General features: G+C 46.8%; 1 protein-coding gene across 1 annotated transcript in view; it reads right to left on the bottom strand.

Moving 5' to 3' along the window:
• The window catches only part of LOC125941788 (mitotic checkpoint serine/threonine-protein kinase bub-1-like), a 93,817-nt gene that overhangs the window by 7,352 nt on the left and 60,639 nt on the right, over positions 1-25,826 (bottom strand). The window contains exons 6-9 of the mRNA XM_049659634.1: positions 21,263-21,475; positions 11,198-11,359; positions 8,637-8,667; positions 2,469-2,588 (exon numbers count right to left, since the gene is read on the bottom strand). Coding sequence (XP_049515591.1) covers positions 2,469-2,588; positions 8,637-8,667; positions 11,198-11,359; positions 21,263-21,475 — 526 coding nt within the window. The remainder of the gene's footprint in view (positions 1-2,468; positions 2,589-8,636; positions 8,668-11,197; positions 11,360-21,262; positions 21,476-25,826) is intronic.

The following is a 25,826-nucleotide window of genomic DNA, read 5'->3' on the forward strand; positions in this document are numbered from 1 at the left end:
CTGGCCACTTCGTACTTACGACGCTTCTCGAGGCGTGCGGCTCGTTCTTTCACCATCTCCTCGGCTCGCTGCCTCTCTTAGTTTCGTTCCGACGACAAGCCTGGCGTCGTCGTCTTCAGTCTCTCCGACTCACTTTCCATATCTGCGACGAATCCACTGAGCCACCTCTTCTATATATACGATGCAACGACGGCTCTGTTGCAACGCGGTTTCACCGGCTCCTCCTCTGACGTCATGCCAGATGGCACGGCGAGCGGCGCTACCAGCAGCGGTGGTTGCTAGGCAAATCAGCTCGCGGTGCGGCCACCGGCCACAACGAAACGGCGAGAATGCGGCCAAGTCTTGTTACAATAAAAAGAACGAAAGTGCACCTGCGCTACCTATAAAACCGTGCCCCTTGCTACTGAAACCAGCTTTCCCGCAAAGTTTAGACGTTTAGTGGCTAAGTGGGTTTACAGGCGAAATTTCACCAGCAGCACGAAATTTTCTGAAAATTCAGCACAATATCGCCCAATATTCTTAGATTAGTTATAAACAAATGCTAAGAACCATGTTTGCTCCCGCACAGCCAGTAATATATTCGATTTCATTCTAATATTCGAATCGAATTCAAATAAAAAATTTGTTGGCCCTTGTACTCCATGAAGATGGTTAACCAGCGAAGTTGCAACATGCGGCCCCGGTGTTATCATAGGGTTAATCTCGATGGTTCATTAAAGTATTTCTCATTATGAGGTAACACGTTTGGCTGTGATGAAAAGAACGACGTCACTGACGCTATGCCCGCAGTATGCCGTTGTCGCTTGCGTTCGATGTCTCGAGTTGCTCGGTGGCATGTTATAACGCAGCATCGCCTGTCATTGCCGCTTGCAATTCATCGAAATTAAATTGCTTCAAAAAATCTGCCGTCACGTAGGATAATGAATGGCTCATACCCCCTTAAGCAATGGCTCACACCACCGTAAACGCGGCCTCCCCATTACGACGACACAAGTGAAATTCTACGCTGGAATGATGAGTGGCAACGGAGGCAGCTGTCGAAGCGACGACGACGAATGCGGGAGCAGTGCAACACTGCGTGGCGGCAGCGTGCGTGACGGCAGCTTCTGGTGCAACGTTCTTGCCAACTCAGGCCGCGTCGACAGGAACGCTTGAGAGGTCGTTGTTCCGATCGTGGAAAGACATAAATGATCGTTCTAAATCGTTGAAACAGGCATAATGCACATGGTGCCGCATTGGCAATTGTACAAAAACTAGAGTGACGCCGTCGTGGCATACAATATTGCACCGTCGCACGCCTCGTCCCATGCTGTCTATGCTGTACGCGGCACGCCTTTAAAATTCGTGAATTTCGCGACTTTAGAAATCTGTGCGAGGCAGTTGCTCGCTCATCTCGAAGGTTGAAGGTCGCATGGCGCTACGTGCCATGCGTTCTTTATATGTGGTGTAGAGCGGGGCGCACGCTCCTGTGCGCTCAGTGTGGTCGTGCTTCCGGGCTTTGGCACTTCGCGTGTGCCCCTCTTTTTACCGCGACCGGGTTCGAAGCGTTCGTTGTATCAGTACGGCCATTTTAAAAAAAACGTTTGTTATATCTGGAAGCAGTTTTCATAGAGGGGTCGGAAAATCGTGAATGCACTGAAATGTGGTGGTTGTGACCGACAGATCGTTATATCTGGGATCGTTATAAGTGGGTTCAACTGTACTGACACATGCACTTACTTATCCGTTTACCGGGGACTGCATTTCACCGGCTAACAACTTAATGTTATCGCTCAGTGCAAGACCCACCACCATATTTTGGGACTTATTCCAATGTTATCATTGATTCTACCTGTTGTGTGTTCTCGCCGAACCTCGTGTAATCAGATTGTATGCTCTACAACAATTGTGTAGTCGTTTCCGGACCGCGCGCGGGCACCAGCGTTTACGCTGGAAACTTCAACCAGTCATGCACAACAGTCGACGTGCTTGACCGGCACATCTAGTGATCGCCGACTTTGCTCACCGCTTTCGTTGTGCTCGAATGTTACTTGTTTTGCTGGGCACAAGTTTGCCCAATAAACAGTTAAATTTGTAACTCAGTTTTGACACTGCACCATTCTTTACCGTCACTACAACGTGACAGTATCAAGGTGCGACTCATTTTAATCTTGGAATTAGTAAAGAACTGATCCGTGAAGCAATGGCATGACAAGTAAGTACAGTTATCCCGGTCTCTACTGATCTACTTTGCCGTTATTTTTGGGGTTGTGTTGGCTGGCCCTATCATAGACATGGCTGGTCGGTCAAGTAAAATATTCCAAACCAGCCTCTTGCTAGTTTTGTAGCATATACTTTCCCGAGGGCAAGAGTCCCAAGTGCCTTCCCTCTGTGGCATGGCTAGATTATCATGACCAGTAAATGCAGACTGCAAAGGCAAACACAACTAGCCGTAGTTCGTGACAAGTCTTGGCCAAGCGGTCACTCACAGGTGCCCCAGAAAAGGCCTCGCTGAAACGCCGGCGCAGTTCGGAGCAGATGTAGGTCTCCCAGCAGGCACTGGTTCTGCTGTTGTCTGCCTTCAGCACAACCTTTATCTGGGAAGGTGCCTGCACAAGGTGGAGCAAAGCTTATACAGTAAAACACCATTGGGGATACAATCTGAGTACCCAAGTAACAATACCCTCTCACCAAGTTAGCTCAACTCAACTACGTTAGTACCAGTTACCCTTTTGAAACAAGGTCCCAATAATGTCACAGCAGGAGCTGATGAAAAAGTTGAGTCACTTTAGCATACATAAAGAGGAAGATGAAAGCCTGGACACTCACGAGACATTCATTAAATTACTTCACATTCTCATTCGAATGCCTTGTTACTTCCTATTGTTTTTTTTCTCACGAAAGGTCATGGGTTCGACTCCCACCAAAGGTTGTGGGTATGAGTGCCTTAATTAACAATACCTTAATTACTGTGACTAATTAACTTTACCATCAACATCAAAGGTCGTAGGTTTGACTCCCACCAAAGGTTGAGGGTTCAAGTGACTTAATTAACTATATTAATTAAGGTAGAGTTCATTAGGGCACTCTAACCCACAACCTTGTTGGTGGCACCATAAATTTTGGTGCCATAAAATAGGACGTCAGATTTTTTTACCATGAGCCTTAAGTGCTGTTCCTCTTGAGTATGTTGCGGATCTTATATCCAAGCCCCTAGCTCATATTATCAACAGCATGTTCGATTCTGGTATTTCTCTTTCAATCTTAAACTTGCCCACGTGTGGCAGCTAATACGCATATACGCCTCCGGTGCGTGCAGTACACAATAGCAGTAGTCCCTTGCGAGTGACATTGTAAACAGGGTATGCCCAAACTATCCACAATACAAGAAATTCTCACTTCAAAACTATCGTCACTGTCCAGGTAGGTCGTCGGTGTTCAATCTGCGCCAGATACACCCGTGCATAGGCACCTGATGCCAAGTGGTGGAGCACCTTAACCTCCTGGCCACCTGGAAGCAAGAGAAGGACCGGATGAGCACCCAGACACACACCACTGCTGAATTTAAGGGCCTTTTGTACTACTATGAAAAGGTGGTGCAGCTCATAGTTCACGAACCCTAAGCACAAAGGTCTGTTCTCTGATTTCAGAATTTCGAGTCATGTCTGTACAATCGAAAGGAGTGGTGGAATTCCAGGAGACTCCCGGAAAAAGATGCGAAGTTGGCAGGTACGTACCAACAATTATTCTCACCTAAGGGCCGCGCTCATCACATGCATAGATGTGTGCCCGAGTTTCTTAGATTCGGAAGCCGAAATTACTTGGTTATATCCACTACTTCGTTATATTGACTATTGCCCTTTATGCAGTATATGCCAAATGGTGTGCACAACATGAAACATGCAATGAAGGCTACGGCTCGGGGCCTGCAGAACGGCAGACGTGTTCTGCCCATGAAGGCAAAACTATCTGATTCACCACTCTCTCGTGGCCCCATCTGCCCCACGGCTGCCACAGCTCAGATGTGTGAGCAAGCCGCCTTGGCCGGCTTGTGCCAGTTTCACACAATTTTGGAGGTGCCTGTAGAGGGCGCTACGCGCCATGCATTCTATATATGTGGTGTAGTCCAATAAAGGTGTGCATTGATTCATTCTACTCGCCGAGTCACTGTGTAGATGCGGCGAGCGTCGAGCTTCGAACAGCTATCGATCTCGACTTCGCCGACCCAAGTGCATGGTCTATGGATTGAGCAATTTGAGGAGTATGCCTACGCTACAGGATTGCACCGAGATATCAAGAGGTTCGGGTTTGAATGCTTCTTTATTGCCTGGGTGTTCAAGCTTGACGCGTGCTGGCGTCTTTCAACTTGTCGGCGAAAGAAGTTTAGTCGTACATTGTTGTGAAAAGCAAGTTCACCTCGTATTTCGTGCACCCACTAAACGAAGTTCACGAGAGTTATCGTTTTCATAAGCGGACGCACCAAGGAGACGAATGCATCAATGCTTTTTATCCCGCGTTGTGGAACTTTGTAAAAAGATGCAACTACGGCTCAGCGTCCGTCGAGTACAGGTTCATTCGAGACTCGATTTATCGTTGGTTTTTTGGAAAGCAGGTTATCGGAACAAATCTGTCGCACTTCCGACTTGACACTTGATAAAGCGCCCCTACATGCGCGACTGCATGAAGATGCTGAACGAGAAAACGTGAACAAGAAAACCAATTATCTGGGCCAGTCGCCATTGATGCAGTGAAACACGGGCCAGCGAGAAGGCAGTCACGTAATCAAGCGTTAGGGATCAAGAGAAACGCTTCTCGGCGGTACGCGCAGATCGTGTCACTTCTGCGGACGAGAACAGCATCAGCGGATATTTGTCCTGCCAAGAAAGCTGCTTGCAAGTTTTCGAAAAAGAAACGACACTTCAAAGCAGTTTGCTTAGCTAAACAATGCTCGCAAAGCCGACAGTCACATGCCATCGAGATGCATGCTGTCAAGACCAATCGTGAGGCTAACGCTAAGTTGTTTTAGTCCACATGAATGGAGTCCAACTCAAGTTCAAGGTCGACTTAGGAGCGGAAGTTACCGTCATTCCAAGCACTTTTTCGGGACTACCGTAGCGACTCAAAAAACCGGAGGGTCATCTCAGCGGTCCAGGAAATTATTCTTTGAAAGGAACTGGCCAATTCACAGCTACGTTGGAGTGGAAGAGCCACACCCACGTACAGCCAGTGTACGTCATGCCTTCACAGTCTACACCTTTACTAGGTTACCCTGGTATCCTCGTATTGGGAGTCATGAAGTTTATCGACGCTGCCAGTGACCTGAAAAGCAAGCCAGCCTTGGAAGCGAAGCAACCCTTGGCCAGGACGTCTTTGAAAGGCTTGGTACCGTAAAGGAGGAGTATACACTATTCGACTCAAGCCAAATGCCAGGCCATTTGCTCTCAGTGTACCTTGCAGAATTCCCATTCCTCTGTACAACCAGGTAAAGCAGGAGCTGGACCAGAAAGAAAAAACAAGGTGGTGTGCCAGTCTGTCGCAGTACCTAAGGCTTCAGGCGGTATCCGAACATGTGTGGCCTTAACAAAGCTCAACAAAGAAGTTCTCTGTGAAAGGCATGTGCTTCCAACAGTCGAATGGGTGCTCAAGCAACTGGGCGATGCCAAAGTGTTCTTAAAGCTGAAGGCAACAGCAGGATTTCACCAAGTGCGATTGTCCCAAGAATACCAAGAGTATACGTATACCACATTCATCACGCCATTTGGACACTACTGCTACTGTCATCTACCTTTTGGAGTGACTTAGCACCAGAGTATTTCAAAGAGAAATAGCTCGAATTCTGGAGGGGCAACCGAACGCCGTCAAAATAATAGAACACATCCTGGTTTTGACAAACATCGAAAAGAGCACAACAACCGACTTGTGGAGGTTCTTGAACACGTGAGGACAGCCAGAGTTAAACTCAACAAGTCAAAATGCTGCTTCGGTCAAGATAAAATAGAGTTTCTGGTTGTGGTCATCGATGCCAATGGTATCTCGCCAAGTCCCAGCAAACTCGAAGCATTGCGCAACTTTCAGCTAGCCAAGAACGTTGCTGGGGTTAGGCGACTCATCGGCACGGCTTATCATATTGGTCGCTTCCTGCCCAATCTTTCGCAGGCAAATGCCCCTATTCACACCTTGCTAGGCGAGAAAAATGCATGGTTATGGGGACCGCTTCAAAAGACTGCTCTTAATCGGGTAAGGGCAATGCTCCCCTCAGACCTGTGCGTCGTGAAGTATCATCCCGGTCGTAATACCATTTTCTCATGCAAGGCAAGCTGATTTGGATTGGGAACTGTTCTTCTGCAGGATCAACCATCCGGCAAGCGACGCGCGGTAGCGTTCGGATCCAGGTCGCTTACTGAAGCGGAACCGCCCTAGAGCCAAACAGAGAGAGGCGCTGGCGGTAGCATGGACAGTGCACAGTTCTGACTAATGCGCGCGTTGCTTAAACTTCACGGTAGAAACCAATCACTAGCCGCTGGTAACACTATTTGGTAACGCTGACTTGGACTCGATGCCTCCATGTATTCAAAGGTTTCACATCAAACTTATGTGGTACCAATTAAGCGTGGTCTACAGTCCTGGCAAACAGCTAGCCACTGCGGAAGCTCTTCCAAGGGCTCTGGATGATGAGAAGCCGTCGATCAGTCCGGTGGATGTGGGTGGAATTTCAAGTTGCTACGGTCACAGACACGAAGCTGATTACTGTAGATGATGTTCGCAGGCACCAAAAACTGGACGGGGAATGCAACCAGCTCGTCAAATACTGCACCCAGGGATGGCCTCGTTGAGACAGGCTTCCAAAGCACATAAAGAAGTACCGGAGCCATCGAGGTGATCTTCTTGTGCAATGGTGCCCTCCTACAAGGTAATCGCTTTGTCATCCAGGCTTCGCTGCAAAAGGATGTGCTCAAACTTATCCATAAAGGCCACCAGGGAATTAACCGATGCCGCCTAAGGGCCTAAAATATGTGGCGGTACGGACTTTCGCAGCAAATAGGGGACAGTCACCGCTGCAGAGAGTGTGAAGTCACACGAGTTCAAAGAAGTGAGCCATTGGTGGTAACGAAGACCCAGCTCAACCGTGGCAAGAAGAGGAACGGACTTGTTAGTTACAAGGGACGCAACACCTACTAGTAGTTTATTATCGTTCTCATTACCCTGACTACATGTGAAGCATGAACTCTGAGGCAGTCATCGATGCAGTCAAAAACATTTTTGCTCGTTTTGGCATTCGCGCAGTAGTACAAAGCGATAATTGGCCGTAGTTTGCTTCACATGCCTTTGCAGCTTTTGCGAAGAGCTATGGCTCCCAACCCATCACCTCAAGTCCAAACTACACGCAGTCAAATGGGAAGTTGAAAGGATGGTGCTCACATTCAAAGAATTGTTTGAGAAAGCACACAATCCTTTTCTGGCTCTTCTGTCGTACAGACACACTGCAGGCGTCACAGGGTTCAGCCCAGTGCAGCTACTTTGGGCCGCAGCCTGCGAACCAGGCTTCCGAAGACAAAGGACCACCTAGAACCGAAGTGCCCTGTGCCAGACGATGTCAAATGCCAAGACGAAGAGGTGAGAAGGCGCCAGAAAACTTCAATCGCTGTCATGCCGCGACCGTGCTTCCTCCGCTGCTGCCGGGAGTACGGTGGGTTTGAGACACCAAGGATATGGCGTGTGTTCTCAACCCAGCCTCCAAGCCCTGCTCGTACGTCGTGGAAACACCCACCTCTGCACTTGTGCGTAATAGGGTGCATCTAGTATTCTAATCAACCCAACGATGAGCCAGCTCAGAGTGAAAACCGTGAGGAGCACGAATAGAGGACCATGGTAATAAACGCCACGTCAACAGCGACACGACAAGTCTCCAATGATGGCGGAATGAGAGTCACCAGGCTGGGGTGCCGAGTCAAGAGTCCGAGAAGACTTGACTTGTGAAGTATTTGGAGTTTCTTGTGTGCATATCTCGGGGGAGAGATGTAAGCGTGCTACGCGTCATGCGTTTTATATGTATGGTGTAGTCCAATAAGGGTGTGTGCATTCGTTCGGTGAACTCGGTTCCGAGTCACTTGCGCAGACGTGGCTAGCGTCAGTCAGCACCCTTCATGGTACAACGCCTAGCTATCAGCCAGCGTGGCACGCCACAGTGAGAGAGAAGGGAAGGCACTGGTTTTTAGCACACCGCGAACAAGCATCATCGATATGTGGCACGGTCTGGTTAAAGGTACGGTCGATTCACCTCACCACCTGAACCAGTTAATTAAGTGTGGCACCCTGCCATTTGTTTCAGCGGTGCAGCAGTGGCACCCTCTAAACTACGCCATTCATTTCAAAGGTGCAGGAAAGGCGCAAGGCTGGTTCACGATTTTGCTGCACCCTCTCTACTGACGGTACTGACCTGATGCAGACATACAGATGCGAAGCAGCAGTGTACCAGACGACACAGTACACGTGCGCAAGCGCTATTAAAATCTCGCTTACGTGCGTCACCCGTGTATACGCAAGCATGAGAGGGTATTTACGCCTCAGAAGCCAGCCATACCAACACTCCAGGACCTATTATACCTTACGCACTCTGTGGACATTAATTGGAAAGAACACCTGCACTGCCTCTGCACCTTGGCATTTGTTTCGAGTGTCGTGCTGGACCTGCACCACGAAAATCAAGCTGCATGGTTTCTGAACTTTTCGTGAACCGACGTGAGCTGCTTCACAGTGGTGCAGGCAAATCTAGCGGACTTTTGGTGTGGCATGGTGTAGCTATGTGTAGCCTCCGAGATTGCGATCTTGGAGGGTGCGCCTAGCTTTCCCAGCTTTGTGCCAGCGCGAGAGAGAGCTGTGATAAGACAGAAGCGGTGACCGTGCATGCAGCTACATGTAGCGGTAAGAAAGACTAGTGTTACTCGACCCCATATTCAATGGGGAAATTTTCAAACTGCCATGAAGATTAAGTATGAAACCCCGTGGAAAGTAATATGCTCAGTGTGCAACTGTTGGCATTTTTCGTTTCCAAGACAAATCTAGTTCATTATATCCATTGGCTGAAAAATTTTATTTTGTTAAAATCGTCGCTTAGTCGCTTTTGCGCCACTAAACCCATTTAGCTAACAAAAATAAGGTTTAAAATCCATGGGTCTCTAGTGGATTTCAAGGCGAATTGCATTTACTTTGTTATATCCATTATTTCATTATATCCTGTCTCAATGTAACGAGGTTTAAGTGTACTTTTGAAATTTTTACATGCTTGCTCCAGTGTTCAACCTTGGGAGGCCTTTATTTGAGCTTTATTTGCTGGCTCCATTCGTCGTCGCTGGCTTGTAAAGTCAAATCTCATTAATTCGAACACACTTAGTTCGAACTTCTGGTTTAATCAAACTTAGGCTGTGGTCCCGTGAAAACTCTGTGTATTTGAATGGGCGAAAACGGCCAGTAATTCGAACATGCAAGCATTTGCGAACATACCACCCTCCGAGAATGCTCTCAGCAGCGTGCCAAATCACACGGCGGCGCCTCCGACCAGCATTGCTCTGACCCTGCCATAGAGCAAAAGCTTAAAAGAGACCCCTGAACGCCGCACGCGAAGAAAAAACAAAAAAAAGATTGCGGTAGACGTTTCACCCTCTCTGAAATGGCAAGGTCGCCATTTCTGCATAGCGCCGGAATACGCCCGTACGTGCCGACGTCTCAGCCACGCGGAGAAAATGGCAGTGAACCCTTCTTTCTGCTTCCTCTACTTTCTAGTTGCGTTTTGACGTGCTTGTAACGCAGCGGCTGCGGTGCAGAGGGAAGCAGCGGTGGAGGCCCAGTCCGGCCAACGCTCACTTCCCGATAACGGCAGGAAACGTAACTTCAGGGCGTGGGCTAAACTGGCGCTCGGCCGGCGGGCATGCACAGAGACTTGAAGGTGAGGGAGCTACGAGGGAGTTGAGAGAAGGGCGAGGGGAGCCACCGAAGCCACTTCCACCAAAGCGGCAGAGTTGCCGAGGCCAAATCCACTTCCCTGCTGTCCCCCTCGCTTACCTTCACCCGTTTCCGCGCACGTCCATCGGCGCTGTGTCGGCGCCACCACTCCAACCGCCTCGGCGCCAGCTTAGCCCGTTCCCTGATGTTTCGTTTCCTGCCGTTATCGGGAAGTTGGCTGGCGTGGGTAGTTTCGTGGTCCTTGCTCGCTATGTGCTTGTACGCTGCAGTATTTCACGACTTGTACCGTTCGTGCATCGTGCTATGGTGCATGAATACTTCGAGAATAAATCCTTTGAATTCGAACTTATTCCAATTCGAACAAACTTTCGGGCGCCTTCGAGTTCGAATTATCGAGATTCGAGTTAACTGCGAAGCTGTAATCTGGTTTACCGCAATTGCACTACTACAAGATGAAGCGGTGCGCAGATGCGGGCTTGGACAGTGCTGTGTGTAGGGTTGGGCGGCAAAAAAGAACTACTGGAATTTTCATGCAGAACATGAACGGATTGTTTCAGTCGTAAGCACCTAAGTATCTATGTTTCAGCTGGCACAGGAGCACCGGAATCTCGCTGCACAAGTGTGTACACAAAGCATACACAAAGTGCAGTAGGACAAGCCCTGGATTGCTAGGATACAAATTTAACCAGTGCTTAGTTGACAACTGCATAACTGACAACTGCATGATAACAAAATGTTGCAACCGAACGACTGCATACTTTTCAGGTCATGCGGGAGACCGTCGTGCACAATGACCTTCGTGTGTGCGATGCATGCAACTGCCTATAAAAGACATTGTGACCAAAATGGGAAACATTATGTACGCAAATGCTCTGCAAGAGTTACAGTACAAACTGCGAGGCACCAGAAAATAAATTTCATGGTGGCAAATGTACCGGTCGACAAGCTACCCAGCAAGCAATTTTATCAACTGTGATTACAACCAAGAAGTGACAGCAACACACAATTTCATACTGTGTCGAAACCATGCAGATACCACTGTGCAGCTGTGGCTGATGTGAACACGTGGGAAGGGAGTGCGACCCACACATCAATTATTTTTTCTGAAATTGCAGGCCAAATTTAGGGGCACTGTCCTTACACAAGAGTCCACCACCAGCCCTTCATTGTGCTCAGCATACAAACGCCACAGCCCCTCAGCTGCGATGCTGGAAAGCCGTCTGCGAGCAAGAGTTCTAGATGAACTCACAGTCCTTACCCAGAGTGATTTGCGTCTGCCTTGAGCTCAGGGCACTTTCCAGACGACTCAAGGAGCTGCTCTTGGTCGCTCTCCTGAGGCTGCCACGAGTTCAATATTGTACACCGCAGCTTCTCTGAAAACGGGTCCTTGCAGGCCACGGCCAACGCTGCTTGCTTGGTCCTGAGATGAGTAGGCACGGCAAGGGGCACAAGGGCATGTAGAAAAATCTCTGTAGACCGATAATCAACCGCCTTTGCCGGGCAGCTGTCATCTTAAAGCGCAACCTCAGCAAAGGTTTGGACCACATAAAAGGCCTAGTTTCCCAAAGTGAAGATGCGCAGGAGCAGTCATGGAAATTCAACGTTTCAAATACGAGTTGATGCATCACAGGAAGCTAACAGAAATAAACATTTTCGGTGCCTAAGCTAAAAAAATTTTACAATTATTATGCAGCCATTATTGCTTGCCAAAAATGACACCGAACATTGAGAACCAGCTCGGTTACGGGGCATGATATTCAAGGTCATCAGTGCTCGAGCGCACCACGCTGGAAGTCTCGGAGGTAATGGTCTAGCATTTATAAATCTTTATGTACAGTCAAACCCGTTTATAATGAACTCAATAGTTCCGCAAAAGGCAGTCATTATATCAGTAGTTAGGTATATATGAGGTCGTTCTTTAGAACGTGCAACAATTAAAGACAGTGACGCTGGCTTTGGCAACTCTGATTTGAGATCATTCTGTTTTAGCTTCACTAACTTCAACATAAACGCCTACCAACTGGCTTAGTTTTCCATCTTAATGCTGTTTATTTTTGTTTTCTGCACTTTCCCACATCAAGCTGCAAGTTTCTGTTAAATAAGTCGTCTAAAGAATGAAATATGGCTAGTGGATATTTCTAAATGGCACCCGACTGGTTCTGATTACCTGCCCTTTCACGAAGTGCAGCCACCGCAGTATTTTCTTCGAGAGCTAGTGATATAATTTGCTATCAGAGGGACACAAGCGGATTCTGCACATGATAGTGAAGCGTTCTAGATGGCTTGAAGCAGAAACTACTGTCAATGCGGAAATTTGCAAAGATGTTGCCATTACAGCTCCAGCATCAGCCATACATCGAGTGCTGAGAGCCACAAAGTTACGCTTTCTATGTTGGTTCGGCTGGAAAAGTACAAAGTTCGAAGGGTAGAACACCATCATGAACTTTCAATGATGTAAACAAAGCAGCGATGAACAGTAACCAGCAACTTTTGTGCACCCAGTTCGGTTGCGATTCCATTCTTGGAATCTCAATGCGCACCCTCCTTTTACGGCGACCAGTTTTGTAGTGTTCGTTGTAACAGTACGGTGCTTTTTAAAATGTTTGTTATAGCTGGATGCAGATTCAAAAGGCAGGGTTGGAAAATTGTAATCCTGTGAAAAGGGTATCGATAAATCGTTACCTCAAGGATTATTACATAAGTGGGTCCGACAGTATTGCAGTGAAAGCTCAATTTAACGAAGTTGTACTTGCAATGAAGTTGAACGAAGAATTTTGTTAATACGAGTTTTAAAGTTCTAGCAGCAGAACACCTTCACAAATTCCCAGAGCATTTCTGGTGGACAGTACCTTGTCCTTAAGCAGTTCTAAACAAATTGCAAGGAGGTTTTTTATTTACCGGAGTACCCACAGCGCCTTCAATAGGCATTACAGGGGGGATTACTTAAACAGAAACAGAACATAATACAGGCAACATAGGAAAAACCCACAACCTGTTCATTACTATACTATTATATCCTGAAGCAACTGTACAAACATATCATTTGAGGTTATTTTCACAATATCATGTGGTAACCTATTCCAGTCATGGATTGTGGGGAAAAAGGACTTGCAAAACACATTAGTTTTTCATAATGTTTCTTTCACTTTGATTTCATGATCAACTCTCATAGACAAGTAGTCGGGCAAATGTAAATAGTTCATGCAATAAATACTCGTTTTGAATGAAAAATATCATGGAACAGTTTTAATCTATGACTTAAACGTCATTCTTGCAGCATGTCCCACCCAATTATCTTTTTGGCCTCTGTTACACTAAAATTCCGTGTGTAATCTTTAAATACAAAGCGCACAGGTATATTCTGAGCTCTTTCCAGTTTGTCTATGTTTGTTCGTGTCCAAGGATCCCAAATTGTGCTGGCATATTCAAGTATTGATTGGACACTGAAAAGATACAGTACAGCCTTTGCTTTGATTTGAAATTGTATTGTGTTTCTTTTTATAAAACCTAGAACATGAGATGCTTTGGCAGCAATGTGATCAGTGTGACGTGTCCAAAACGAATCAGTGGTGAAATACACTCCCAAATATTTAAATTCTGACATAGTCAGCAGTTGCATCCCATTAATTATTATAAAATTATACTGAAACTGCTTCTTTTTCTTTCTGTAGAAACACATGTGCACTGTTTTTTTTACGTTAAGGTTCATATGCCATGTTGAACACCGTGTAATCCTGTTGATGTCACCTTGTAATGATGCACAATCATTTATATTATCAATAACTCTGTACAATACGCAGTCATCTGCCAACGTGCACACAGCACAATTAATATTCTCAACAGTGTCATTAACACTCATCAAAAAAAACAGTGGGCCAAGCACCGATCCTTGTAGTACTCCCGACGTTACGACAGCCTCATCCGATTTCTCTCCATTAATAACAACCCTCAAACGTCTAAGCTGCAGATAATTTTATTGTGATAGCAACTATATAGGCACTTCAAGCGCATTTCTGCCGTCGGCGTCGCCGTCGTGAGGTTCTGTATAAAGTCCAAGGGCGATAAAATCGTCGCCGCGCGCCGTATGTGCGAGTTAAAGCGTGCGGGGGATGCGTACTTTCACGGAGAGCGAACGCATGGCGGAGAGCAAACGCCTTTTCTTCCGTCGCGCGAGAGCCGTGGGAGTATGGGAGGGAGGGAAGGGGGGCCACGCTGCGCTGCGGCACCAAATGTGTATCTTTCAACCGGGTGCAAAGAAAACTGATGACTCAATCTCTCACGCGAAAGGAGGAAAGCGGGAGGCAGTGCGGGAGCTAGGAGGGGGGTGCTGCTTCTACTCCGCCAACAACCGCGCACTTGTACTTTGCGTCGGTGTGGGCTCTCCCACGCACCGTATCTTGCAAGCGATCTCCACATGGCTCTGATCTTTTGTATGTGCTGTGCTCTCGCCGCTCAGTTTCCGTTGAAGTGATAGACCGCATGAACCTTCGCTCACTGCGACGGCTGCGCTTGCGCACGCCAGAGTTTGTACAGTGGTTGTCTGCGGTCATAGAGCGAGATCTATCCATGTTTGCTTGTACGCGCTGACACCACGCTTGTTAATTCAGTAGTAAGCGATTGTGTCCAAGTTTGTGCAGCCGATAAAACTACTATCCCTACTCTGTATAGCTCTCTACTGATTTGCTATCGCCATTGATGCTTCGCCTTTCGGGCGAAACTGCGACATTTTTGTATTCATTTAATTACATTAGCATCAATGCCATATCATGACAGGTTTTCTATCAACAAATCATACTGCACAACGTCAAAAGCTTTCTTGAAATAAAAAAATATAAAATCGTTCCACCTATATCCAATACACTTGCTAGGTCATGAGTTAATTACGTGAGCTGCATGACACAGGAAAATCCACTGCGGAAACCATGCTGGCAATTGTTTAGCATGGTGTTCTCATTTAAATATTTAATTAAGTTAGAGAAAAGAACATGTTCCAGAACCTTGTACACTGTACTATGGTACCACAGGTTGGGCCATATTAGCATGGTTACGAGTGCCAGCGCATACAGTGCCGAGCACGCGGTGCTGTAAATCTTGGAAGCCATGGCTGACCATGCTTAGTACCCGCGACAGTCATCAGATGGCGCCCGCAAATTAAAAATATACGAATATTCGTCTCGATAAAAAAATCAGTTTTGCTCAAAACGCAAAGCATTGAAAGCGATAGCAAAGTACCGTACATCCTCGCATAATGAACGCACTTTTTGCCCAAGATTCCGAAGCCAAGTTGGGGGGGGGTGCATTTATTTTGCGGGGTAATTTTATGTGAACTTTTTCGAAACAGCAAAAATTGAAAGGTAAGATGGCAATTACTTGAAAATGCATTAGATAACTTATCTTTGCATTAAAAATACACATACTATGCTACAGCGGAACCCTGATTATACGACTTCGAGGGGACCACACAAAACCGTTGAACAATCGGGGCGTCGTATAATCAATAAACAAAGAATATAGGCAGCGATGCTCAGTCTTACTACAGTGCTAGAATTGGGAAGGTTGACGACCGCCAGCCAAGCGGCTCGTATGGGAGGTACCGAAGCCCGTGGAAAGGGAACCGCGTGCGGGCACTCGCTCCTGCATACATGTCAGGCTCAGGCAGGCCCGGGAAACGCGGCACAGAACACCGCCTGTTAGATTGTGCCATGTGTGTGCAACTGTTCGCTTGAAGTGTACGCGCAGTGCATAGTTCACCCAATTGAGTTTCTCTCCTGTGCTATCATGCCTAGCAGGCAGAACCACTGTTTTGTGCCCGGGTGTACAACAGGCTACAAGTCTAGCAAGAAGAAACTGTCCTTGTTTGGGGCACCCAAAGATGTAAGTGCGCTCGCACAATGGCAGCGTGCTAATCCTCGCAATGACAAAAAGCTGGAAGAATGCTGTGCAGTGTGCGAGCTTCACTTCAATGAAAGGTACGTCAAGGTACTTTGAGCATAAAGTGAACGGTGAGCTCGTCCGTATCGATATATATATAAGCAGGTCTGTGCTGCTTCTGGGCGCAGTTCCTACTTTGTTTCCGAACCTCCCGGCTTATTGTTCAAAGAAGCTGCCCCCAGTAGGAAAGCGTCCTACAAGAAGTGAACAGAATGTGCCACCGGGAAAGAAACGTGCACAGGGAGCTACAACACGTATAAGTTTCGAGAGTACGGTCAGCAGTGTCGACTTCGAGAATGCATCGTGCACGCGGTTTGACAACCTCACATTACCGTCGTGCTCATGGGGAAAACACGCTCAGTGTTTCGCCCCTAACTGTTGCGTACAGTGTGTGCGAGTCCACAGAGGACAAGAGTATTCTGTTCACCAAGAAGTTGGTTTATTCACTCAAGGTGACCATGGATTGAAGCAAAAAGTGTTCTTGAAGGGGGTGCAGATACTGCATGGTGTGTCACATGATACTGAGTGTTAAGAGACATACATAGATGCTCTCAGCGTGTGCGCGGGTGCAGGAACTCTTCAAAATTTCATCATTGGAAATTAGAAATTTTCTGTCACAGGAACCGCAATCTCAAGCAAGAATTGCGAGGGAACTGCTAAGGAAAGCAAGACAAGCCACGCTGCAAACATCTGAGCAAAGCTCTTTGCAATCAAGGATCTGCGAGGAAACAGCGCAACCAGAGTCAAGCTGTGCGTATTCAATGAGAAGGTGGAAGCAACACAAGCCATCAGACGGCTGAAGACTAGGCTTTCGCTGTACGAAGAAACTATTCAGAAACAAGCAGCAGAGTGAGGAGCTTGAAGAAAATGTCCTTGAGGGCCGACTAAAAGCTCTCGCACCCAAGCAAAGGCTCGCCGTCATGCAGCGTTTTGAGGGTGCTCGAAGGAAGTCACCAAAAGGTATGAAATGCAACCCAGACTGGCTACTGGAATGTATGATAATGAAGATGAAAAGCCCAAGGCTTTATAAACACGTGACATGCGAGGGCATACTGCTGCTGCCTAGTCGATCATGCCTCAAGATTTACACGCGCAAGGGCAACAGTGGGTTCGGTTTCAATTCTTCTGTCTTGGCAGGGATTGCAAAGAAATCAAAATTACTGAATTCAAATGACACGGCGGGTTCTTAGTGGATGAAATGAAATTGTCAGAATGCTTGAGCATTGGCACTGGAGGAAAGGTGGAAGGGCTCGTGGAATTGGGAGAGCTTACACCTGACACCGAACGACGCATTCCTTGAGATCACGGTATGGCAACAATGTTTAAACCATTGACAGGTTCTTGGCACCAGGTACTGGGTTGTTTTCCATCTAGGGGAAGTGCGAAGCCTGCACTGCTTTCTAAGATCATCCTTGAAGCCATGCTGTTTACAGAGAAAGCAGGCCTCAAGGTGGACTTTATCACCTCTGATAGAGCCTCGTGGAATCTATCCATGTGGCGCCAGTTTGGGATATCTGGGTCTTCATCCTCAATAAAGTCATCCGTGCCACATCCCGTTGAAATAGGCAGGCGCCTTTTTTCATTTCTGATTTTTCTCATTTAGTGAAATGTGTCTGGAATTGTTTATTAAACTCCAAATGGCGCTGTTTACATAGAGCACATCAAAGTGGCGTATGATGAAGATAAATGCACGCTAACGCTGAAAGTGATGCTTAAAATCACGGCGTCTCACAAACACTCCAACCACTTCGCAAAGATGAAAGCAAACTTCGCATTCCCTCTGTTCAGTGCTGAAGTCCTCCGTGGGCTATTCTTTTACAAGAATGAAATATCAAAGCGTTGGAGTGACCCTGCACCAACACAAGCATTTGTGCTCATGATGGTAAAATTAATTGAAGCTATGACAGCAAGCATCCCATCAAAGGGAAAAACATCACCGATTTGCTAGAGTACCTGAACAAATGGGAAGCTTCTGTGGACACTTCCAAGCTTGGATTCATTTCTGCAAGCACCACTGAGTCACCCTGCACGCTACTCTGGGACATTTACTCAGTGAGAAAGCTGGTGTCAAGTACGTCTTCACAAGCCGACTCAGCCAAGACTGCATAGAAAAGTTGTTTGGCAGTATCCGTCAGTTTTCAGGGTGCAATGATCACCCGACAGCTACCCAATTTTAATCACAGTGAACTGCCTAAGCTTCTAGGATCTGGCAAAGGCACCAAGCAGCAGCCACTGTGCAGGAGGCTTGCTTACCTCTCTGTTAGCCGATTGAAGTGAGGCCAAACAAGTGGACTCACTGCTAGATAAAGGAAAGCTCGAAGAAGCTTCTGAGGTTCTCAAGAAATCAAAGTTCCTTCCTGATCCTGTGTATCCCGAAAAGACAAGCGATGCCTGACTTGTCTTTTACATAACAGGGCATGTTGCCAGGAAGACGATAGTAAAAAGTGGCTGCATGCAGTGAGCGCTTTGATGAGCTTCTGGTATATGCAGAAGGTGAACAGAGACCTCGCTCTGCTTAGAGACTTTTGTGATAATGATAGGCTTCTTTATCCTTCGGAGAAGCTCTTTTCCTTTGTGGATGCCCTCGAGATCACCTTCACGACATGGTTCAGCGACAATGAGCTACACCAACACAGTATGAATGAGCTGACCTACTGCCTGCAGAAAAATTCTCTCGTGATCAGCTGTGCACGCCATGGCGTCGATCTTACGAACCAGATTATCAAGTTTTTTTTATCACACGCCTTCACTTCTTCACGAAGTCACCCTCCCGCCCCTCCAGACAAAGTGGTTTAGCCCAACTGCGCGCGTGCGGCACTGCTTTCACTCCCTCGAACAGCCTCCCTCTAAAAAAAGTGGTTCGACTACTCTCTCTCTCTCTCTCTCTCACTCAAGGCCACGTTCGCCTGCATGCGATCGGCTAGGCTGCTTCAGTGTTCTGTCATTCGTTAAGTTGCAAGATTGTGTGCGTAGTCGCGTCCTCATAACACAGCGCTCGTCCGCTCAGTAAGAGATGGCTGCCGTGAAACGGTAGAACCTGCCAATATCCGCAAAGCTGGAAATCACCAGAAGAGCTGAATGCGGAGAAAAGAAGTCAGATGTCGCCGCAGCATACAGCATCCCAAGAAGCATGCTGAGTACGATATTGAAAAATAAGGCAGACGTTAGGGCTAAGGTGGACAAGAGACCAGGTGCTACTGGTGCCCAACGAGTACGCACGGCTGCATATGAAGACGTGGAGGCAGCACTGTATAAGTGGTTGATTGATGTTAGCTCGCGAAACATCCCTATTTCTGGCCCCATAATTGAACAGAAAGCGAAGGATTTCGTTTTCATTCTGAACAGACCCGACTTCAAAGGCAAGTCAGGTTGGCTGCAGCATTTTAAGGAGAGTCACAGTATTGTTGGCCGGGCTGTAACCGGTGAAAGTCGAGCGGTGGACGTCAGCAGTGTGCAGAAGTGGATTGAAGAGAATTGGAGTGACATCACGACAGGGTACGATCCCCGTGAGATATTTAATACCGATGAGACTGCTTTGTTGTGACAAATTCTTCCAAACAAACGCTGGCATCTCGCGATGACAAGTCCCACGGCGGGAAAGTGAACAGGGCTCGAATATCGGTGTTGCTCGCCACCAATATCGATGAATTGACCAAGCTTCGACCACCCTTGATCGGAAAGAGCAAATCGCTGCGGCGCCTAAAGAATGCACAGTCTGTTCCGGTGATCTACAGGTCCAACAGGAATGCTTGGATGACAAGCGAACTTTTTGGCAACTGGCTTAAGTCGTGGGACGATGACCTGGTGTGAAGGCAGAAAAATCTGCTTACACGATAATTGCTCTGCGCACCATTATAAGGTAAGCTTCCGCAATATCGAGCTTCGTTTTCTGCCACCGAACACAACCTCGGTGCTGCAGCCTTTAGACCAAGGTGTCATTCGTGCACTGAACACAGGCTATAGAAAGCGCCATGTGCAACGGCTTTTGTTAAACCTTCACACTGTCCAGGAGTTGAAAATTGACTTCCTGGGCGCAATAGCGATGTTGAATGCATCATGGAATGATGTCAAAACGAAAATTCAGAATTGCTTCCATCATTGTGGACTCGTTTCCGGCGAGGCTGGCACAAGCTCATCCAAAAATTGTGCTGAACCACTTGAGGAACTTGATCACTTCTTTAGCCAGCTGTCCTGAGTTCCCGGGTGCCGTTTGCGATGGACCTGCAGCAAGAGACTTCGTCACCGTCGACGACCATGTTGCGACCACCGGAGAGCTGGCTGACGAAGACATCGTTGCGGATCTGGCTAAGGATCTCGCTGGCGAGAGTAACTGCGAGGACCCAACGAGTTCCGACCCGTCCACATATTCCGAAGCACTTCATGCACCGAGCGTTGTTCACCACCACTGCGCACCCACAGGAGGCTGTGGGCTCAGCTTTTTCGAGTCACTCAACAACGTTGAAAAGTGTATGCTGAACAATGCTTTGAAAATGAAAAAGCAGAAGAAGATGGGTGACTATTTCTCCGCTGATATGCCTGCCATACATGTATTTATGAAGTAAAGAACACTTCTTTAATGAGATGCGTGTTGTAGATTGTCAAATTCTTTAAATGTTCTATATCGAATTACTCAATATGTCGAACTAATTCCGGTTTTTTCGCGAGTTGAATATATGCGGATTTGACTGTAATAGACGATGAGAGCTGGGCTGTCCATAAGAACTGGGGTTTTTTACAAGTCCAGGCTGCACCGGCACCATTTTGACCGAAAGGTTCGGTCCTGTGTTAGGGCCACATCTTATCAAAATTGTGAAAGAAAAGTGTGGCCGTTACATGAGTCTATACGGTATTTGATTTCCACGCACCCCTAGTTGAAAGATTATTAACTTGGACAATCATGAAGTTGGTACAATGTCGCACAGTTTCTACGTAGTCTAAACTGCTACGGAGAAAGTAGCGGGGAGTCTAATGGCGCCTCAAAGCATGCACTGACACAAAAGCTAGAAAGTGGCACGGTGCGCAATCGGCGAGTGTTTCAAAGAGATGGCTGGCTTTTGAAAGAGAAGCATGCTTGCGATCGTCACCTGATGGTAAGAGCACCGGGCTGCTGTGCTCGAAAGCAGACGTTCGATTCCACCATCAGTCGCACATAATTTTTTTTTGTATTAAAACAAGGTGAAACAGGAACCTACCCGCTACCTACGCAATTAAATATTTGGCATTCACCACCTATGCAGCTTCGATGTTATGCCCTATTCACTATTCCATATGTCTAAGTGATTTAGACAAGGCAAAATTTTGCTTCAAGGCCTAACCTCAACAGATATGTGCAAGGGTTTTGTGGTTCAAGAAATATGAGCATAGAAAAGTCGACACGAGCTGGACCACGCACCCCTCGCCATGTTCCTGCAGCTTCTCTTGCGGTGCTGGTGTTGCCGTGGAGACACCACCAATATCATTGTCGTCAGGCTCCTCCTGGACAGCAGGCAGGGCGGAGCTGCCGCCAGCCGGGGGTCGGCCAGTGGTGGTGCTCAGTGTGGCCACGCCCACCGAGTGCTGGGACGAGCTACTCAACTTGTCCTCCTTGCTGCACTCCAGGATGGTGCTGCAAAGATTATTGGGGGTGCATCCGTCCTTCAGAGATGTGAATGCAAACCTTAATGCAATTAGCAATCTTATGATAAATGCGAAATTTTTTTGTGTTTTATATAATTATGAAAAGCAGCACATACCCAGAGAGCCAAAGTTTGCATCAAAAAGGTTCACTGAAGAGCAGAACATGCCCCAGTGTTACCTACCCAGTGACCAAAGTTCGTCCAGTCGTTTTTCAACCCGGTTTTTTGAACCCGGTACACACAAACACACTGGAAAATGGGTGAAGTTCCCAAAGAATGCTAATCACATTAAAAGTATTGCGGCAGAACCCACCTCACGATGACAGTTGACGCTAATGTGATTAGCATTCAAGTAATGTAGCAGTAAACCGTACTGCTGAAGACACCTTTTGTACAATGTGTAATGGGGGAAGAATATTACACTAATAGACTCATATGCTGTGGCGCACCATAGACCACAGCGTGTACACTTTCGGACGCCACATAGAAACTGAACACAGCCTCTCAGCTGCATCCAGTTTTGTCCCACTGGCAGTACAGAATTAGGTTTTAGCATGTTGGACTTTGAACTACAACACAAATGCATAGGCGTCTATTTCAGGCGTAAAGATTTTCAGCTAGAAGAGCAGCCACTCTCACCCGTCGAACTTGCGCCTACAGCATGTTCTCGCAGCAACAGAAAAGCTGCCGTGAAAGAGGTTAGACACCGGCAGACCAAAAAGTGTTTAAAGCATTCAAAGAAGGCTCATCGCCTATACCTCTTCAGGCACTGTGTACACAATCGCGCACGCCAAGATAATACAGTAGAATGTTGTTGACTAAACTCCAAGGTGACCAGAAATCTATTCGAATAAAATTTAGTTCCAACTAAGGATAGATATATAGCGCTAAATATAGCGCCCAATCAATTGTGCGGTCCTGCAAAAGCCAAACTGTATCTGGGCTCCCTCTGGAAAAAGACTTGCTACACCAGTGCATGACAACATGTGCCGGAAGAAGCCTAGGTTCCATATAAAGTCCAAATGTAATAAGAACACCCCTCGCGCACCATTTACTGTAAATGCAATGGCAAACGTGCGAGGATGGTAGCTTGATGCACATGTTGGAGATTATGCAATTGAGAGCATGCGGTAATGTGATCACGTGCATGCTGAGAGGGAGCGCGTAGGTGAGCATGCGGTAATGTGAAGAAGCCCATGCTGGGGACTTGCTCCTTTCAAGCCAGATGGGAAAGAAGGGCACGCGCTGCTCTGCTTGCTCCAGTCTTTCCTCATTTTTACAGCAAGCGGCATAACGAGAGCTAGCGAAGCACCAAACCTTCACCTTTGGCTAGGGTTTGTCTGAAAAGCAGTCCATGGGAGTGAAAAACTTTGCTCAAAACAACCTTTGCACAGTTTTTCGAGATCGAAATGTAAATAGGTATACCTTTGCCTGCACCAATGGAGCAGTTTGGAGCGAAAGATGCATGTTTTTCAGTATTCTAGGTAAGGACAAACGTGAGTTAAATACAGACAAATAAGGATGTTGCTTATTTGACTTTGCATAACACTGTTACATTACAGCGAATCGGTTCTGCCAAAGCCCACAAGGTGGAGGAAAATTCACTAAAAGAAAACAATGTCGTATACCTGGCAAAGGAAACCTACATGCACTCTCGGAAACCACTAATAAATCTCATACCAGATGAGCCAACTAGTAATTGTGGCCAAGAAAAAAGAAATAACCGCTACGGCAGATTAAAACCGAAACTTTACATTCTCTGTTTGCGTGTTGCGGCCGCAAAATTCTGATTTTGTATGGTGTAGTTGGGGAGAATATGGAGTACCCGGATTTCAAATTTGAGTGATGATTATGGTTGCCATTGCATATTTCTGGTCAAAAAGTTTCATGAAAGCAGGCAGCTCGTTTGTCAGCGTGCCACACTACCATCCCGGTAGCCGGACATGGTGCACGTGCAAAATATATTTTACCGTTACACGCATGGTGTTCTCCATTAATCGACGCACATTTACCAATAGGGCATACAAGCAAGCCCTAAAATGTATAACGATAATCATTCAGCTGAGAATGCAGCTTTCTTTCCCGACTGCCTCATAAAAAGAGTGCCAATTCAAATCATCTCTAGCTTGTCGGCATATTACGCAAACACGTATAACACTTTAGGACGTGTGTACACAATTGTGTATGTCAAGAAAGTTCATGAACAGTAATAGCATTGATAAAAGTAATGGTACTTAAAATGTGTTGCATACATATTGAAACTGTACTGATTGGAATCATGTTGCAAGTTTGAATAACGGGTTCAAAATGTTTCAGTAAAACCAGTAGGAAGGTAGACAGTTGTGTGTAACTTGCTTGGAGCAAATATGTCGTATGTAGTGGGTTTACTCCTTTCATTGTTTTTTCAGTGTGTAGCATCAGGCATAATTTCCAAGTGCTTGGATGGGTGCTTTTTAAGCCTGCTAGACATGAAATAGTTGATGCTCTCATCTGTAATATTCCTCTAGTGTGTTTTCGCATGGAATCCATGCTCTGTACATTTGACAAAACTCACTAAAGAATGGAGAATTCATAATCCATTCTGCAGCGGTATGCTATTTACAATTCAGAATATGCAATAAATGCGGCGAAAGTAACATATTTACTCGATTGTAACGCTACCGCGATTTAGAGCGAGGGGTGAGTTTTCATTGCGTCCACCAAGAAAAAATAAAACCGCGAAAGTAATGCAAAGCGTGACTTTTTGCCGCGTCCAGCAAAAAAAGAACAAGAACAAAACCGCTAAAGTAATGCGAGGCCGCCGGATGCATGAAAAAGTCGCAGCTTCACCCGAAAGGCAAAGCATCAATAGCGATAGCAAATTAGTAGAGAGCTATACGGAGTAAGGGTAAGGATAGTAGTTTTATCGGCTGCATAAACTTGCACACATTCGCTTACTAAATGAATTAACAAGCCTAGTGCCAGCGCACACAAGCAAACATGAATACATCACACTCGATGACCGCGGACAACCACTGTCAAAACACTGGTGTGAGCAAGCGCGCCATCAACAGTGAGCGAAGGTTCGTGTAGTCTATCACTTCAACAGAAACTGAGCGGCGAAAGCACAGCGCATACGAAGGTCAGAGCCGTGTGGAGATCGCGTTCAAGATACCGTGCGCGCGACAGCCCTCAACCGCGCAAAGTCCACAGGTGCGCAGTTACTGGAAGAGTAGAAGCCATGCCCCCTCCCTCCCACGCTTCCTTCTCGCTATCCCCCTTTCGCGTGGGATATTGATTCGCCAGCTTCCCTTGCAGCCGGTCGCAAGATACGCATTTGGTGCCGCAGCTAAACGTTGCCTCTGCTCCCTCCGTCCCATCCCCCCATGGCCTTTCACACGACGGAAGGCGCCGCGTTTGCTCTCCGCCGTGCGTTCGCTCTCCGTGAAAGCACGCATCCCTCGCGTGCTTTCACTCGCAGATTTCACTTGTTGATTAGAATCGGGTTCATCATTGCACTTTTTAGACAACTTGAATTTCGGTATTCGATTGTAACGCGAGGATCTACTTCAGGTAGCAAAAATTTGCAAAAGAACTTGTGTTACAATCTATAAAGTACGGTAAGTTTTCAGTCAACAGTATTCATTGGCGTCTCAAACGGTTAAGACATATAAAACGTTCGTAATGCATTGTATACCACATAGGATTTTTGTTTTCCTGCAGCCAAGTTACAGTGCACCACCAAACACACTCACACTCTAAAGACGTCGATGCTGAAACGGTTTGCTTTGCCTTGGCTTCTAACCTCTAGGGTAAAATGCTAGCCAACACATGGCTGTGTGGTTGCCACTGAACACGAACATCCCACAAAATTTTGCGACTTCAATCGAAGTGTTTTGGCGCAAGTTGGCGCAGCTTGGTGGTTTGGCGCAAGATGCCACAATTAGCACAGCACTTCCATGCCTGCTAAGGCCTTCAGTACATCATACCACTAAGCCCAAAGTGCAACCTTAGTCGGCCATAAAGTGTTTGGCCAGAACAAACCATTTGCTTTTAACAAAACACTGCAATTGAATATCGCATTTGACGAAACATGTGATACCGCTCAAGCTGGGCACCAACGGAGTCACAGATAGAGTCACAATCTTTGCACAACTGAGGCACACCCTCTAGAATCTAGATGAAATTCGCCAATGTGCTTGCCGAAACCAGAAGTCAACTCCGAATTATAAGATTTTTCAATTAGCAAGGGTCGAATTAACGAGATATTACTACAGCACATAGCAGCACAGTTTGGCACTGCACTTTACAAACAAGGTCAAGCAAAAGCTAGTCAAAGGAAGTGCTGCCCTTGCCAAACTC

The sequence above is a fragment of the Dermacentor silvarum genome, unplaced genomic scaffold (assembly GCF_013339745.2).
Source record: "Dermacentor silvarum isolate Dsil-2018 unplaced genomic scaffold, BIME_Dsil_1.4 Seq312, whole genome shotgun sequence".
In the NCBI taxonomy this organism is placed as follows: Eukaryota; Metazoa; Arthropoda; class Arachnida; order Ixodida; family Ixodidae; genus Dermacentor; species Dermacentor silvarum.